This window comes from Eptatretus burgeri, chromosome 4, assembly GCF_056783735.1.
Source record: "Eptatretus burgeri isolate ZD-2024b chromosome 4, Ebu_testis_v1, whole genome shotgun sequence".
NCBI lineage: Eukaryota > Metazoa > Chordata > Myxini > Myxiniformes > Myxinidae > Eptatretus > Eptatretus burgeri.
In genome coordinates, this window is record NC_140964.1 from 125265606 (window position 1) to 125282357 (window position 16752).

At 40.5% G+C, this 16752-nt stretch overlaps 1 protein-coding gene across 5 annotated transcripts in view; it reads right to left on the minus strand.

Moving 5' to 3' along the window:
• The window catches only part of LOC147029038 (uncharacterized), a 207171-nt gene that overhangs the window by 85959 nt on the left and 104460 nt on the right, over window positions 1-16752 (minus strand). For 4 of the 5 annotated variants that reach the window (XM_085879941.1, XM_085879940.1, XM_085879942.1 and 1 more), the window contains 4 exons: window positions 12789-12894; window positions 11904-12612; window positions 11466-11588; window positions 9606-9693 (listed from right to left, as the gene is read on the minus strand). In XM_085879941.1, coding sequence (XP_085736067.1) covers window positions 9606-9693; window positions 11466-11588; window positions 11904-12606 — 914 coding nt within the window. In that variant the 5' untranslated portion in view covers window positions 12607-12612; window positions 12789-12894. The remainder of the gene's footprint in view (window positions 1-9605; window positions 9694-11465; window positions 11589-11903; window positions 12613-12788; window positions 12895-16752) is intronic. The other variant, XM_085879943.1, reaches the window with a different exon arrangement.

Genomic DNA, 16752 nt, shown 5'->3' on the forward strand with positions numbered 1-16752 from the left:
TTGCCACTCTTTCGTCCAAATGATGAAAATTATGTTAAAAAGACAATTTGAATGAAAATTTTGCACGAGCAACGGCAGGTAAAAAGTTCGCAGCGAGCAGAACCGAGTCATTTTAAACACAAACACAGTGCATGCACAAAAGACCATGTTAGCATTCATACATCATTTTGAAAGTCAGGTATTGCCCAATTTGCCTTGCCTTTCCCAATACGGAACTTTTAAAATGACCTATAAATGCTAACGAGGCCTTCCGTGCACTCCCTTATCTGTCTGCCATCTTTGATCATTTTTCCACCTTCCAATTTCTGTGTTCTTGTGCATATTTTAGCCTTTTAGTCTTGTTCACCTTGATTAACAGAGGTTTACTGACTGCATTCAATCTCTTACATCTTGATTTCAAAAGTGATGTTTGTACTGTCGATGGATGGACAATAACACCCGAGCCTTCTACCAGGTCTGTTGTCTATTCAACGCTTGTCTTCTTTCTTTTCCTTGAATATATTATTTATATTTAATCATCCTTGGTTTAAAAGAAGAACGTGCAAAGAATATAACACATTCTTCCAGATAAGTTCAGATTACAGAATCGCGTGAGCAAAGATATGCCTTTTGAAGTTAGAAACAGGTTCAAATCGCTTGGTGAAACAAATGTAAACAAGAGAAGTCTGGAGACGGCAATGGTTCACGAGCGGTATTTGACGATGTAGATTGTTTCAGAAGTCAAGGATGAGACAATGTGATAATGTTTGACCAAGTTATAAAAATGATCAACATGATGTGGTACGAGTGACAGGTTATTAGCTGCAAAATGTCGAAAACCCGGTTTCGTTCAACAACTTTCAAAATTTGACCTTTGCATAACCTTTAAAGGTCACAAAACAATGGTGTGGACATTCAAATAAGGAAACAATATAGTGCTATAGCGGATTGGAGTTAGTTCGTCGAAGAAGGTTGAAAACCCGGTTCGATTCCCACAACTTTGAAAATTTGACCTTTGTTAAAGGTCAAAGGTCAAGGATTATGACCTTGGGTGCAAAACTTCCTCTGGAACATTCCAGGAACAATATAACGTCATATAGGCTATATGGCATTTCGCACTCCTCGGATTATCCATACTTTAATGAAATCAGCGTAAAAATAAACTTGAAGGGGGCGCCACGGGCAAGGTGTTCGAGATAGAGCAAAATGGTTTCAAGACCTAAGGTAAGAATGACCTCAAGATTATGCATAAAAAATATTTTCATCCTCGCTCTCAAAGTTTGGGCGGTCGTATGATTTTTATGTCAAAATTCGCAATTTTCGAAGTTCGTGACCTTGTGACCTTGACCTTGGGATGAAAATGAAAAATCGAGCTCCGTGGGGCTATGCAGGTGCCATTGGGCTAACCAAATACTGAAACCCCTGCCAGATTCGACAAACCCCCGAGGAGAAGATGCAAATTGAAATTGGCTACCCCTAAAAACACTTGTTTTTTGGGCATGGCTCTGCCCATAATGGGCGCACCACGCCCATTCTCAGGAAAACACAACAAGATCATGATATAAACCTCCCACCAAAATTTTATTAGGATCGGATCAAAACCCACGGAGCTACGCTCGGGACAGACAGACAGACAGACAGACAGACCAATAACGAATATAGTGGTCACTTACTGACTCGTGAACCAAAAAATAGCAATCGGACATTGTAGACCCTCGCCAGGACTTCTTTTGAGTGGTGTATTTTTATGGGTTTTAGGGTAAATCCAATCTGGCTGTCAAACCACGTGACCTATGATATCATATGTGTGAACCTTTTGTTCCTCATGGACAGGTGGTCATACGTGTAGTTTCACCTCGATTTGTTCAGCCACTTCAGAGAAGAAGATTTTTGAATGTTGTTTTTTTTAAACAATATGGCTGCTGAATGAGGTGACCAATGATGTCATTAATTTTTTTTTCTGTGGACCATTTTATCCCTAGATGACCCTCAAACATTTTCATACTGATCGGATGTGGCGTTCTACATATGCAATTACAATGTCATAATGAGGGCATCGATGACATCATAATCACACTCATTGCCCATGAGGAGTATTTGCTATGTACAGTTTCATTTTTTTTCCTTGGTGCGGTTTCAGAGATACAGAGGTCAAAAGTTTTCCCGTTTTCCCAATATGGCTGCCACAACATGTGACCTATAATGTCATAATTATGATTAAAACCTTCTACATGAGTAGTCGCACCAATGGTGAAAATTTTATCTCAATCCAACAAGCAGTTGCAGAGAAAAACATGAAAGTTTTGTGCGGACAAACAAACAAACAAACAGACAGACAAACAAACAGACCAAAATGCAATACCCTCTCCTCTGGCAAGGGTAATGATGCTGCTAACTTAATTTAGAGTAAAATAATAACTGCTCTTAAAAACGCTGCTGAAAAATATTTGCCCAAAAAGGAAAAGCACAAACGTTATTCCCATGGTAAGACGACGAGGTCAAAGAGAAGAGAGACACTCTTAAACAGTTACACGGAAAACAAAAAATGAAGGTAACACCGGAAAAATAGTACAAGACTTGAAGAAGCAAAGAATAACCAAAATAGGCATACAGCCAGGCTCAAGAAAAATATGTGCTCGAAAAAACAGAAACTATAATACACTCGTCGCTGCTGAGCAACAAAAGAGCCGACTAGTATGGGGCACAGTAAATGAAGTCACTGGTGGAAAGCCTAATAAGGGTGGACTCTTCAAGAGTGCAAACAATACGAAACAAATGTGAAAGTTGAAGGAACACTTTTCAAATTTACATGGACAAAGACTTATCATACATGATCACGAACAGGTGCAAACAATAATCGACAAAACTTTACCAATCAAAACTAGTGATTTTACACTCGATGAACTGAGAAAAACGATAGAAACGTCATCAAATAACAAAGCAAGTGGACCGGATAACAACTCTGCTGAAATTTTGAAAAGTGGGACTTGGACAGTCATCTACTTCAGGTACGCAATAAGGTTTTAGCAGGTGATAAACCACCAACCGATATTATAAAAAAGTGCCATTATTCCAATCCCTAAAAAAGGTGATCTGAGTCTATCTGAAAACTATTGAGGGATCAAGTTAACAGCAGGAGCTGCTAAAATGTATAATGGTATGATCTAGAATCAGGATACATGTGGACCACATGCAGAGGAAAAATCAAAATGGTTTCCATCCAGGGATATCGACAGTTTCTCAGATTGTTTCATGGAGAAGGCTCATTGAATGCATTAAAATGAAAGATTTATCAGCAGTGATAACGTTTGTGGATTTTAAGAAAGCAATTGATTGCATTAATAGGAAGATGTTCTTGATTTTGAAAGATTATGGTATACCAAGTAAGATCGTAAAGGCAGTGGAGATGATTTACAATGATGCTGAGAAGCTCAAGTAATTACACTTGATAGCGAAATCGATTCTTTCAAATCTTCAATGGAAGATTCTGAGAATGATATCTCAAAAAGTTATAGGCAGATTCAGACAAAAATTGATGGACAGGTTAGGTGGGTGACAAGGACGAAATAATTCATTTTGGTGAACATCCCGGGATGAGAATTTCTAAATTGTTTAAGTGATTCTCACCATTGAGAGATAGGGCCAAAAACGATATACCTATAGCATGATATTTCAAAAAGTTGTGGACAGGTTATGACAAAATTTGGTGGATCAGTTGGATAGTTGACAAGAACAAGCAGATTGTATTTGGTTCAGGTCTGGATGCATATCTGGCCTGTCAGTGGATTACAAAATATAAACTGTTCAGCATGGCAGAGGTTTGCACTTTACAGAGTGCCATTCTACTTGTTATCGTGTTGCTCAGAGTCTGGTAGATCGGTGGTTCGAAATCAAGCCAAGTCATAACAACGACTTTAAAAATGGTAAGTGCTATTTCCTTGCTTGACACCATAAATGTGCAGATAACAAAGAGAAACCATATAACCTTTGTAAAGCACACCCCATTCATATAAAACAACCAATTGCTTTATAAACAGCCACAAGGACAAAGGAGGACGCTGGTGACATTAAAAGTTGAAATATCCAGCATGATGCCACATACCATGGGGCCACGCACCATGGGCCTGGGTGCGAGTTCGGTCCGCACACCCACGAATCCCGTGCACCACACACACGTAACCAAGCATGCAGGCACACGCACACGTGCACACATGCACACACACATACACCCATGAAGTCCTTTTACAAATCCAAAGCTACCAATTTATACGACAGGTGTGTGTGCTGTCTACATACCTCTTTGTGCTTAGAGTAAACTGAACTCCGGATCAGGACACGAACTATGTACGTAATACCACTATCTACAGTATGGCACTTGCTAAGTGGCTTAAGCACTCAATCAAGCATTCTAACAAAACAGTTGATAATGAACAGCTGGCTTGGCAAGTGATAGCAAGCCAAATGGGAATGGGACATACCTGCAAAAACCAAATAAACCGCCGGTTTCTTAACATTTTCAGATTCCATTCTAGATTTAAAGTTATTTAGTCCACGTGATCCAATCCTCAAAACAGCAATTATATTTCGATTATATACTTGAATTTGTCCATGAGAGTAGATTGTGGAAAATTTTCCCAAACAAATACCCAATTTTCACCCATGCACTCCCTTAGTATGCATGCATAGTTTCAGGATGCTAGGTTTAATGGTTTTGGAGTTGTGGAGGACACCGAAAAACACAGACACATGCTGACATTTATTAGTATAGATACAGATAAAACACCCTGGTGATGTCTGTACTTTCTCCACTGTTCTCATCTCGACTCTTCCACATCTCCACCCCCAGTGAATACAAGATAAACTGCGATATCGAATTAATGATGTGCCAATGAAGCACATGCTTGATGGGCAAAACTACCTCTTCCTGCGTCCAAGTTCCTTGTGAATCTATTTAATACATAGGACTGTGCTTCAACTCCGGAGAGAAAATGCTTCCAGATGACCCAGGTGTCTTATATCGGCAATCGTGTTGGGCATCCACATATTGCGTACTCATTTTCCAAACACATGCTTTGTCTGGACATTTATGACTATTGAAATGAATAATGAAAATATTTCTGTAAAAATCAATTTTTATTTTGACACTGTGATGCCCGTGTCACTCAGCAATCGATATGGTATCATTTTCAACTTTGTACGACCATTGGTTTCAGACGAGATGCAAAACAAGCACACAAATATTGGGTGTTATGAAATAGATAAAAACAAGATGGGGGCAGGCAGATTATCCAGTCCATAAAGATTATTGATAAACCAGAACCCTAGCTTTTCATAAACCAAATTGTAACAGCAATTTTTCCAAGACTCGCCCAATATTCAGAAGCTTTTAAACTAAATCCTTAATTATGTTTCAATCAGCCACATTTGAAGCCACAACCGATGGAATACCAGCAGAATACATTAACATTACATCACTGTAACTGGCATCTAGCTTGGAAGATTTATCCAACTCATTCCTTCATCATCAACCTTTGTCATTCTGCAGGTATGTCATCAAGCAAAGGGATGAGCTGTAAATGTCGCCCATAAAAGGTCCAATTAACATTTTTTTGTTATGCTCAAATAGGTGTGAAAACAAAACTAATAGAAGTCTATAATCACAGTGCTTGTCACGCATGTCAAACCTGTCAGCATTTAAAACTTTTTGTAAAACAGTCTGGTGTTGCCAATTCTGTGAGAGTCTGTATATTCCTGCAATTATCTCAATTTGAATGAACATCACTTGCCAATTATCTCGGTTAATTACATTGATAATCTCAAAAATCACATTGATGTTTAACTTTCCCAGTTGAGTTGATAATTTGAGGGGAGCAATCTGTATCAATCCATTCATTGGTGGTTTACATAGAGGTCGCATTTGGTTCATATACACCTACGAGTTGTCAATGTAATCATCGTCGTCGTCTCAAACGCCAATTCGGCAGCAAATAGGCTAATGATGGTATTGTGTCATTTCAAAATGATGCAAGCAGAAGATCAGAACACCTTGTATGTTTGCCTGGTGAGCAACAGCATCCCCATGTGCGTAATGGCCACATAAACCATTCACCTAATTCCTAAAAGTGAACACATTTGGATTGGATAATGGGAATGACTCTCAACAATTTGAACACCGGACATCTTCAATTCAGCAATTCAAATGGGCTTCTGTGTTGACCATTCTCACCATTTTCTACACCACAAATTTGAATGGAGCCTTTATTTTAGTTGAAGCTATTGCTTCCACTGTGTCAAACGGAAGGCCAAATACTGCATTGGAGTCATTAGAAGGAAGCCGAATAAGTAAATCGGAAAGATGGAGAGTCATCAGGAGGAACCTGGATAAGAAGCTGGATCTCTCAGTATGTTACTTATACTATTCTAATTACTCATCTATATAGAATACCGTCGGATCCCGACATTCGTGGGGGATACGTTCCTGGAAAATGCCACGAATGTCAAATCCGCGAATGTCGGGGCATTGTTTCAATGGGGAAAAAGGGGATAAGTTTCTTTTGTTGTTTTTTTTTATTTTTTACACTTCAGGACTGGTCTCCTGTTGTTGAGGTTGTTAAGAACTAATCCAGCAACTCTCTACTGGATCTGCTCCGATGCTTGTATATTAGTCGAAATATGGGCCCCAGACTGAGCAAAAGTATTCCAAGTGAGGGCGTACTAATGAAGAGTAGCAATTTCCTCCACGACTTAATGGTGCTGAATCTTCGATTCCATATCAAAAGACCCAGCATTCTATTGGCTTGAGCAGTAACATCGTTTATGTGATTTTTCCACATCAGGTCATGTGACTGCTGAATTCCAAGGCACTTGGTAGAACTCACTTTTGGGAGATAAATACCAAGCATGGAGCATAGTTATGTTGTGGGGGTTATTAGAACCATAGTTATGTTGTGCTGAAAGAGGCCACTGCCATCAGGGATGACAGGCTTCTTGCATGTCATGTGCATAATGATACATTTGCTTGTATTGAAGGTCATACCCCATCATTCAGCGCAAATGGCTAACTCGTTTAGATCATCCTGGATGGATTGAAAGTCATTGCCTCATGTGATATGGTGATAGATAAAGAAGTCATCAGCAAATAATTTGATATTTGATCAAATATCTGCTGTGACGTGATTTGTAAAAAAGGAAGAACAGCAATGGACCAAAGACCGTCCCCTGGCATACTCATGATTCAACTGGAATGAAATCAAAGGTTACACCCTCAACCACAACATGCTAAAGACGATTTGACAGGAATAGAGATGTCCATTGGTGGATGTCTCCACTAATCCCATGGTGCTGAAGTTTGTCAAGCAATCTCTTGTGAAGTATGACCTCAAAAGCCATTGTAACATCAAGAAGGATGGCATCTATTAATTTCCCATCATTGAGTGCCAGACAAACAATTTTTATGATAATGCATATGGCTATGATGTAGCAAGCAGGGCAGTGAAGGGTATGGCCAACCCAGACACACGTCACATAACGCAGGCTGAAACATCTCCACCTCCACCCATGTAACACCGAATAGTGCTGCTGAATGTACCCACAACCTCTCAGTAAGTTACATCATAGACGGACAGCCCCTTTTCACTTTCTGTACTTTTAGCATGTCCCATTGTTGTAGACTGCAGCTATTTTATAGCTGTATATGTTTAATTTTTTTAATTAATTTTTTACTCCTTTATCTTAAACTCGATTAATATCGATTTTTAACTCGATCCACCCACTGCGATATCTGCACACTGAATATCTAAATATTAATACTGAAGGACCAATTTTGTGCTCCTCCTAGCAGTCGCGTCACGTTTTTCTCGGTACTGTGACCTGAGAAGTTTTGACACTGTGTTTGTACGTCAAAGTAGATACGTGCACAAATCAGGGGACTTCTTCACAAGGAGTAGTGTACACCAAAAATGTCATGTACAAGGACGTTTTGAAGGCCTCATTAGGTAAGGCCATGGAGTACATCGACTGGGATCCGGCTCTTACAAGAGCCGCCACTGGTCTGGTTGTCATATTGGGCTCATGGAACAGAATGCGTCTGTGACGGGGTTTCGGCTAGTTTACACTGAATTCCCGTTTATACCAACACACACTCATTTGAGGTGAGACGTCGACAGACCCAGCAGTGGCAGGTACTATGCGAGTATTATATATACATATATATATATATATATATATATATATATATATATATATATATATTATATACAAATCATTAAGAAAGACCCACCCACATCTCTCACCTCTGAAAAAAAAAAAAATATATATATATATATATATATATATATATATATATATATATATATATATATATATATATATATATATATATATATATACATTTCCAAGCCATTTGCATGTCTGTGCTTCATGTAGGTAACCCATGTTATTTTTATTTTCAGGATTGATCGAGGCAGCAGTTTGTGGCCTATACACTGCTAAAATAAAGTGATGTGCTCGAAGAACGTGCTGCATTCTTGAAACAATAACTAAGATTGCCTGCAGGGTGGGTGGCAATAATGTAGTAAGTTGGGGATGTGTAGCAAGTAGGGGATTGGGGGGGGGGGCAGGGAGAGGCGTGGGAGAAGAGATGTATGGCTGCCACAGATGCAGCTTGGGGGGGGGCAGAATTAACTGTCATAAAGGTATTTTCAGTAACTAAATCCACAATGTATTAATTATTGGGATAATTGAATTCGTAAATAGCATAAGCACAAGTGTCAATGGTGCAATTCAATGGTTCATAGCTCTATATTCTGTGGACACAAAAGGCAATTGTGGAATCTCCTCACTCTGGAGGAAAGTTTTGTCTAAATCCTGAATTGTAGTTACAAAACTTCACAAGCAGTGTAAGGTGCAGGTGCCATTGCCATATTGTCATGTTCAGTGCATCTAACGACACAATCCATCTTTTGTAAAGGTGACTCATACTACGAATCATTTCTCAGACTCATGAACATTTCTCTTCGACGCCCACCGAGGTCCAGGTTTTTTACCTGATTATTTCACGGTAACTTATATATGCTTTTCCGACCCCAGGGATACACTTAAATTGAGGAATTGAAATAGAAAGGGACACAGATGCGAGGCCAGTGCCTCAGGCCCTGTCACCCCTTGCTCTGCCTCTGATCTTCTGGAATGTATCCATTCGCATTAGTGACAGGCATTGTGAGGCTTTTAGAGTTCAAAGAATAATGACTAAACAGTTTCAACTCTTAAAAACATTGCAATGCTTCAGTGGCTTAATGGGTAGCATGTCTATTCTGAAGTTGGGAGATTCGTGGTTCGAATCCCATGCGACTCATATCAAGGGCAAAAGCAGTGTGTGCTGCCTCCTTGCTTGGTGTCTCCTGTGTTGACATTACTTGTAAGCGAACTCATTCTTAATTAATCAGCAGTTCAAAACTGGAACTAACGACAAAATTAGCAAAACACCCTTTGAAACCGTTTCTTTTTTTTCCTGTTAGTACTGTATTCTGAATGCAAGAAACATTTGCCTCAAGGAATTGCCCTTCATTCTGGTTATTGAAATATTTCAACTCAAAGTATCTGAAACGATCAATGAACTCGGAGCTCACCTGGTACGAAGCACGACTGCAGCAGCAATGACCACAAAGCTTATGGAGCAGATGCTGGCAATGGTGGTAACTTGCCGTGCCGTGAGTCCTGTCGGAGAGATGTGCGGAATCATTTTTGAGAGGTATATAGGTAGGGAGGATAGTGGGAGGGTATGAGATTGAATCCAAAACCTCCCTTTGTCTACATTGCGCCATCATCCATCGGGTTGAATGATGAACCCAAAAAAGTGAAGCACCACCCCCTCCCTCTCCTTTTCCTTATACCTTCTCATTGATGTCCCCATTCAAACTCCTCCTTTATCTTAAACTCGTTTCCCTTCCATTCCCTCTCCTCTCCTGCTCTGTGTATTTTCTCAATTTTCTTTGTTAACGCCACCCTCTCCCTGCACTATAATATTAGACATGGGCCCCAATTTCTTGCATTTTATGCAGTTGTCGTTTAGCGACAAAATAAACTGTTTGCTCATCACCATAATGAGGAGAGATTGTCTCAGTAATCAGTAGACTGTCGGTAAGACACCATACAGTATATAATGCATCTAGGGAATGATATATACTGGGGCAGTAATTAGAAACTACTAAAATATAAATAAATAAAAAAACTCAAAATAAAACGCTTGGTACCAAATGTTCCAAGTTATTTCCACTGCACCATATTTTGAGGATGTCCGCGTACCTTAGTCACAAATGAGATATCGTCATTCAAGGCAGGTGCACCATACCTCTACTCTTCCACACTGAGCCAATGTACTGTATTTCCCCCATTAATTAAGTACATCCACAGTGCAGTTTCCTATAAACCAAGCACAAAATTGGATTAAAGCCTAACCTAAGAGCTGACAAGTCAGCATTTACTCATTAACAAGTGTTCTAAACTTGAGAATGACACACAAAGCATATCCTTTCCAAACACTAAAGAGATTTCCAAAATGTTCCCATGGAGAGAGAACTTTGTGATCCAGGTGCCACAGAACGATGACTCCTGTTGCGTGATAACGTCTCATGTAACTGAATTGAAGGCATCCATGTGTTATGTTACACTACCTGCGTGCACACGATGTAGAATCAAGGCCCGTAATGAGATTTTACATGGCATTTTCAGCCTTTTCTCCACATAATCGCTCATAACGCCATTTTATAATGGAAGCTTTTGTGCCTTATCAGTCATGATACGCTCAGTAGCTTTAGCATCGAGTTGATTTTTTATCTTGCATCCATGAAATGTATCATATTAATAATTAATGTATTTGTTTATCCACAGTGTGGCTCCTTGTTTTTGCAAAGTTTGATAAGAAAATGAAAGCATGGCTGCATGAAAAGCAGGCAATGCATTGTGTTATGTTTTCAGCCGCGATTCCAGCTATGGTGTTATAGTGCACCACACCTCTGCGTTTGGACACAACACCGTTTACAAGACTTTTGGTCTGCGAAAATTCGAAAGTTACCTGCGAACTCTTGTCTTGTGGAATCATATCACTGGATAAATTGTGTTTTTAACGAGTTAGTCCGAAATAAGCAGAATGCTGATTAAGAGTGCATTCACCTGCTTGGTTTGAAAGAAAAGAAAAAAAAAACAACGAAGAAAAAAAGCTCTGGTTCGACCCACACAGTCTCTGCTCAAGAAATACGCAAATTTACCATTCGCCGACGCAATGAAGAAAAGTGAGCGAATTATGATGTGACGTTAATGAAGCTCCGCGAAACCAAATGTGAAATGTGGGCATCGGAAGCGAACTGAACATGGCCGTATGGCTCAACTTGGCCATGTTATCTCCTGTGTTCCAAGAAGAAGAAAAAAAATGCATGTATGGTCAGTGCCGTGATACGAGAGCCGTACGCAGGCTGGCATTCGTGACTCACCGCTGCTCTGGCTCTCTGTGCAAGCTGCCAGTGAGTCAAGGCAGGTCAGAGTGGGAGCGACAAACGAGCCCCTGCTTTTTTGGTACGTGTAACCACTCTGTCCGCTCCACCACCCTCGAACACCTTCATGGGGAAGCGTAATGTCACCGCTCTGTGAAGGTACCAATCTGCTACCAGCCTTCTTTTCCTTTTCCCTCTCTATTTCTCCTCCACTCCTTTACCCTGTATATTTTTCTCTCTCCAATCAATGCCCCTTCGCTTCCTTTTCACTTTTAATTTTTTTTTTTCAATTCAGCCATCTCTCACCCCTCTCCTTCCCAAAACATGCTAAATAGACAATTTCCCCCAAGTCCTATACAGACCATTCCAGTTTGCACAACTTAGTCTTATGAATATTTCAATAACAAAATAATGCAAAAAAGAGCCTGCATGACTTACCAACAGCCTTATTAGAGTCGTTCACATTCAAATCTGTGTGACGCCTCCAATCTGGCAATACTGGTGATGGTGGTAGTGGAGTTGTGGGATTGATGCTTGGACGATTCCCCTCCATCTCATCATCTTGGCTAACCATTTCAGGGTTGTCAACAGGAAATGGGCCCGTTGTGTCCTGCGGGTTAACTGTTGGGCTTGCACGAGAGGCAGTAGGATATTCAGCTGTAGCAGTGGGTCCCCAGATGATGGAATCGCTCCCATACCCTTCTCTCAAAGGGGTCATCTCAGTGAGCCACACATCCGGCAACTGAAAATACATCATCGACTTGTCTTCCTTTGGGTGGCGATATTCATAAAGAGGTGGACGAGGTGCATTTGGTGACTTGGAGTCCCAGAATGTCCGTATCACTGCAAGGCTGGGACCCACTGATCGTGCTGGTCTACGGGCCACCATAGCACACTTCTGCCTGGCACTTGGCTGCTTACTGTACGCTACCATGCGGAGCATTTTCCAAAACCTGTATGAAGGAGTTAAAGTTTGTAAGCCTCCAACTACAGCCACAGGTATATTACTTACACGTTGCCTGCGAATAGTTGAAAACCATGAACACATAGAAGGATCACCCTTCGATGTGGTTTCCCCCAAAGCAAGACCTAGCAATGTCAAGAAGCCCCAGGTGAGGCCGATGCTTTTGGAAAGTCTCATTCCTTGCTGTAATGAAAAAAACAACAACAAAACAAAACCCATGCAACATGAAGCTGCAGACATGCCAGAATCATTCAAAGATATTGCGAATTCTATCCATGAAACTTAAAACTAGTTGTTATGACTCAGAATACAAACAATAATCCGTGCATTTATTCAAATATTTCATTCACACTACTTACGTAAAATCAAAAGGTGGCTGATTAACTTGAAGGCTTGGAAAGAAAAGTAAATAGAGGAGTTCCATCAACGTCTGAAGAGATGAACAAATAAACAGACAAGTTGGACCTAACAGAAAGGGAGGAAAAGACATAATGGAATCACAGAAAATCACAAGGAATTCAAGAGGGACAGAAAGCACTCGTAGCAAACGTTACGTGTAAACTTAGGTAGCTCAAACAATACGATTGCTGGATAAACCCTCTTCCATAAACTTGTTCATTACCTCCTCCACCGAAGATCAGGCCATGCAGGGTGGGAAGATTACCAGGTTACCCTCTCCTCGAAGGTCATTAGTGACCCAACAGGCAATTATTACCTCCGCCACTGAAGGTGGGCGGAGGTCATGTTTTCGCTCCTCTCTGTCTGACTACAAGCAGGATATCTCAAAAAGTTGCGGATGGATTTGATCGAAACTTGATGGACAGTTTGGGTGTGTGACAAGGCCGAAATTATTTGACTTTCGTGAAGATCCGATTCCAGATACTAAAATTTTTTAAGTGATTCTTCACCATTGAGAGTGAGGGCCAAAAATTATATATAGCACGATATCTCAAAAAGTTATGGCCGGATTCGGACAAAACCTGGTGCACAAGTTGGCTGCGTGACAAGGAGGAATCGATTCGATTTCGGTGAAGATCCGGATCCGGATCTGGATTCAAGAATTATTTAATTTGTTAAGTGATTCTTCATCAGTAAGAGATGAGCCAAAAACGATATATAGGATGATATTTCAAAATGTTGTGGACGAGTTATGACAAAACTTGGTGCATGAGTTGGTTAGGTGACTTAGATGGTTAGGTTAGGTTAGGTTAGGTGACATAAGAACAAAGCCGATTCGATTTTGTTCAGGTCCGGATTCAGAGCCGGCTTAACAGGAGATACAAAACATACATAAACTGATCAGCCTGGTAGAGGTATGCGCTCTCTCTCCTCTCCACGATAATTAAATACCTGGGGAGTACAGTACCGTTTCAAACACAAAAAACATTACTAAAGTGAGCAATTGGAATCCATAACATATTTCTTCTTTGTTTTTTTTTTTTTGTTTTTTTTTAACACCTGTTAATCCATGCTAGTTACTCGGATTTTCAGAAGCAATACATCTAGGGATTAGTTTTGGGGAAATGGGGGGAGGTCGGGGTCTGGAAAAAGTTAACACAGAAAAATGAACTCATGTGTCATTTGATGGTATTAAGTTGATGCAACAAAACGCTATCGTGTGCAGCCTGTGGTTGCTGGTTGCATCATTTTCTGGGGATACGGCTGTGCCTGCTGATGCAGTGCTCTCTGTTACCAGTACACTGACATCAGAATGATGACAGGCTGAGTCAACCCCACCTGGTGTTAATTCAACAGCCGACAGGGATTTAAACTGAGGACCCAAAGAACTTAAGCCAGCACCAGGCTTGACGGAACAAAATGATGGTAAATTAAAGGGAAAGAGTGTTGAAGGGAGTGAAGGCCGCATAAAGAGGGTCATGCATTTTCAGGTTCGAGATTTAAATCAATATTTAATGACGGGGGGGGGGGAGTGGGGGGAGAGGGGATTATTAGAGTGAGGGGATTATGGCGACAACTTGCAATTGGAAGCCATTTTGTTTCCATCGAGCCCGGTGTGCCGAACCTGCGCCCATTGTGTGTGAAAGATAATGTGTCCATTTTCTAATCAAACTTTTTCTCTGTGGCCAAAAGGGAAAATATATTATCCCGTGCTCGGGAAGTGAAAAGCAGGGTTTGAGGAATCAGTCACGTAGGTACGTATGGATGTGTGCATTTTTGTTAAGAGCGTACATCGAAAACCGTTCAACGGAGGAAATTTAAACTTCACCACATGTTGCATGACCATTTGATAAAACTAACACATATTGAGCGTACATCGAAAACCGTTCACAATTAGTATCATTGTAATCACATCAACCTTTATGTGCTCGGCTGGTGATAAAAGCAAAGAAAAAGAAAAAATAAGAAATACAATTTGGCATTTTAACGATCTCCTGGTTTATACTTTATCGATCTATTCTGGCGTCTTTATCAGCCTTGGTGGTAATGAAAACACTCGAGAACGAGAATAAAAGCTACTTTGTAAAGGCTTATGAATGTACTCTATCGCAGACATTTTCAAAGGAAAATTTGTACACATTTAACTCATAAGTGCAGATGGATGGAATTACAAATTTGCCGCCAGAAGAGTTGGCTCACACAAAGTCCTTCTCAAGACTGCATGGGGTAAGTGTTCTATGAATGCAATGTAGTTACTTAATTATTTATTTTAGTTCTTCCAACGTGCCTGAATAAGCATACAATCAGACAGGATTGATTTAACCTTTAAACATAAAAGCAGAAACCGTGGCAAAAATGAAGTGTAATGCACAGGGTAAAGGTTCACACTGATGAGTGCCAATTCAAGGTGAACAGCGAGAGAATGTAGAAATGTGAAAGTGGAAGAAGGGCAATGAAAGACAGACATGGAGGCACACCGTCCACATCAGATGCGCACACCATCAAGAGCGTAGAGAATTAGAAAAGATAACAACTGTAAATGAAAAAAAAGGAGAAAGAGCTTGAGAAGATTGATTGATTGATTAATTGAGTGCTCTGCTTGAAAGCAGGTATTTGGCTGCTTGGCAAGGGTGATACGAGGTGGTAATCACCATTGCCTTCCGAGAAATTAATAAGGGGATGCTGGATCTTTAACATCCACCAACTAATGATAGTAGAGTAAGTAGATGGGACTCCCGGCTCAACGTCCATTCGATGGATGACACGTACCCTGCCCGTGAAGCACCGGCATGACAGTATGTCCAGTGAACCTTGCCGAGTGTGGTGCGGCGTGCACAGCGGCGGGTCTGTTATGCCTGCTCAGTGTGTATATGATTGGCACTGTGGCTCTTGCACTTTATCAAACTTTCCCTGGATCCAAGATGATGGTCAGATATGTTTTTTTTTCGTTCATTATTCTGTTAATGCAACAATAATATGTCCACAAAACAAATTTAGAGGTCAGGATAGAAAAGGAAAAGAAAATGAAGATGGGCAGAGAAATGAAACAAGTCTGTAAAGAGATGAAAGTCAAAAGTGATGGGAATACAAAGAACAAAAGAAAAACAGTGAACATGACGAATGATTGAAGAAAATAAATAATTATTAGGAGATAAAGAATTACAATGAAATCGAGATACTGCATTTAAATTGGATTTGGCCATCAAGAAAAAGGTCTTTCTCCCATGTCGACGTTTTTTTTAAATCATATTTTGCCACCAAAACACCATGAAATAATTTTGTCACATTCATTGTTTTCTCATGGAATGGACCGAATGATTCACACTGAATGGAAACAAAATGGCGGACACGGAGCGCATGACCAGAATTTTACGAGTACGTCATGTCGCAACTCTCTCGTTGAAGGGACTACAGAGCGTCGGTGCAGCCGAAGCATTTCGGGCTATACCTATACTGGGTGGTTTGCCATTGTCTTCGCAGCAGCAGTTAGGGCAGGAATTTGTAATTTGTTCAGGGTGCCGGCAATAGCTCACCTCCTCTTCGTGAAGAACACTGTGAGGTCTTTAACGTCCACTGACTAATCCAAGCAGACACTCGCTTAACATCCATCCGAGAGGCACACACATTGATGAATCACCCTGCTTGTGTAACACCGGGATGACAGTTTGATAGCTGGATCAGGATTCAAATCCAGGCTCGACAATGTAGACGTGAGTGTGCATACCTCGAGAACAAGACCATCTTGCCATCCTTTTCGATTGGATAGAGATATAATATACTCGCAGGGTATGCCTTCCCAATTGTCTTGGGCCGCTCACCTGCATTTATTATTTCCATTTTTTTTTCATCGATTTATTTTCATTTACGGACGCTTTCCAACGATTCTGTGATTTTCCCAGTGTATCGACTCTGATGTCCGTCAGC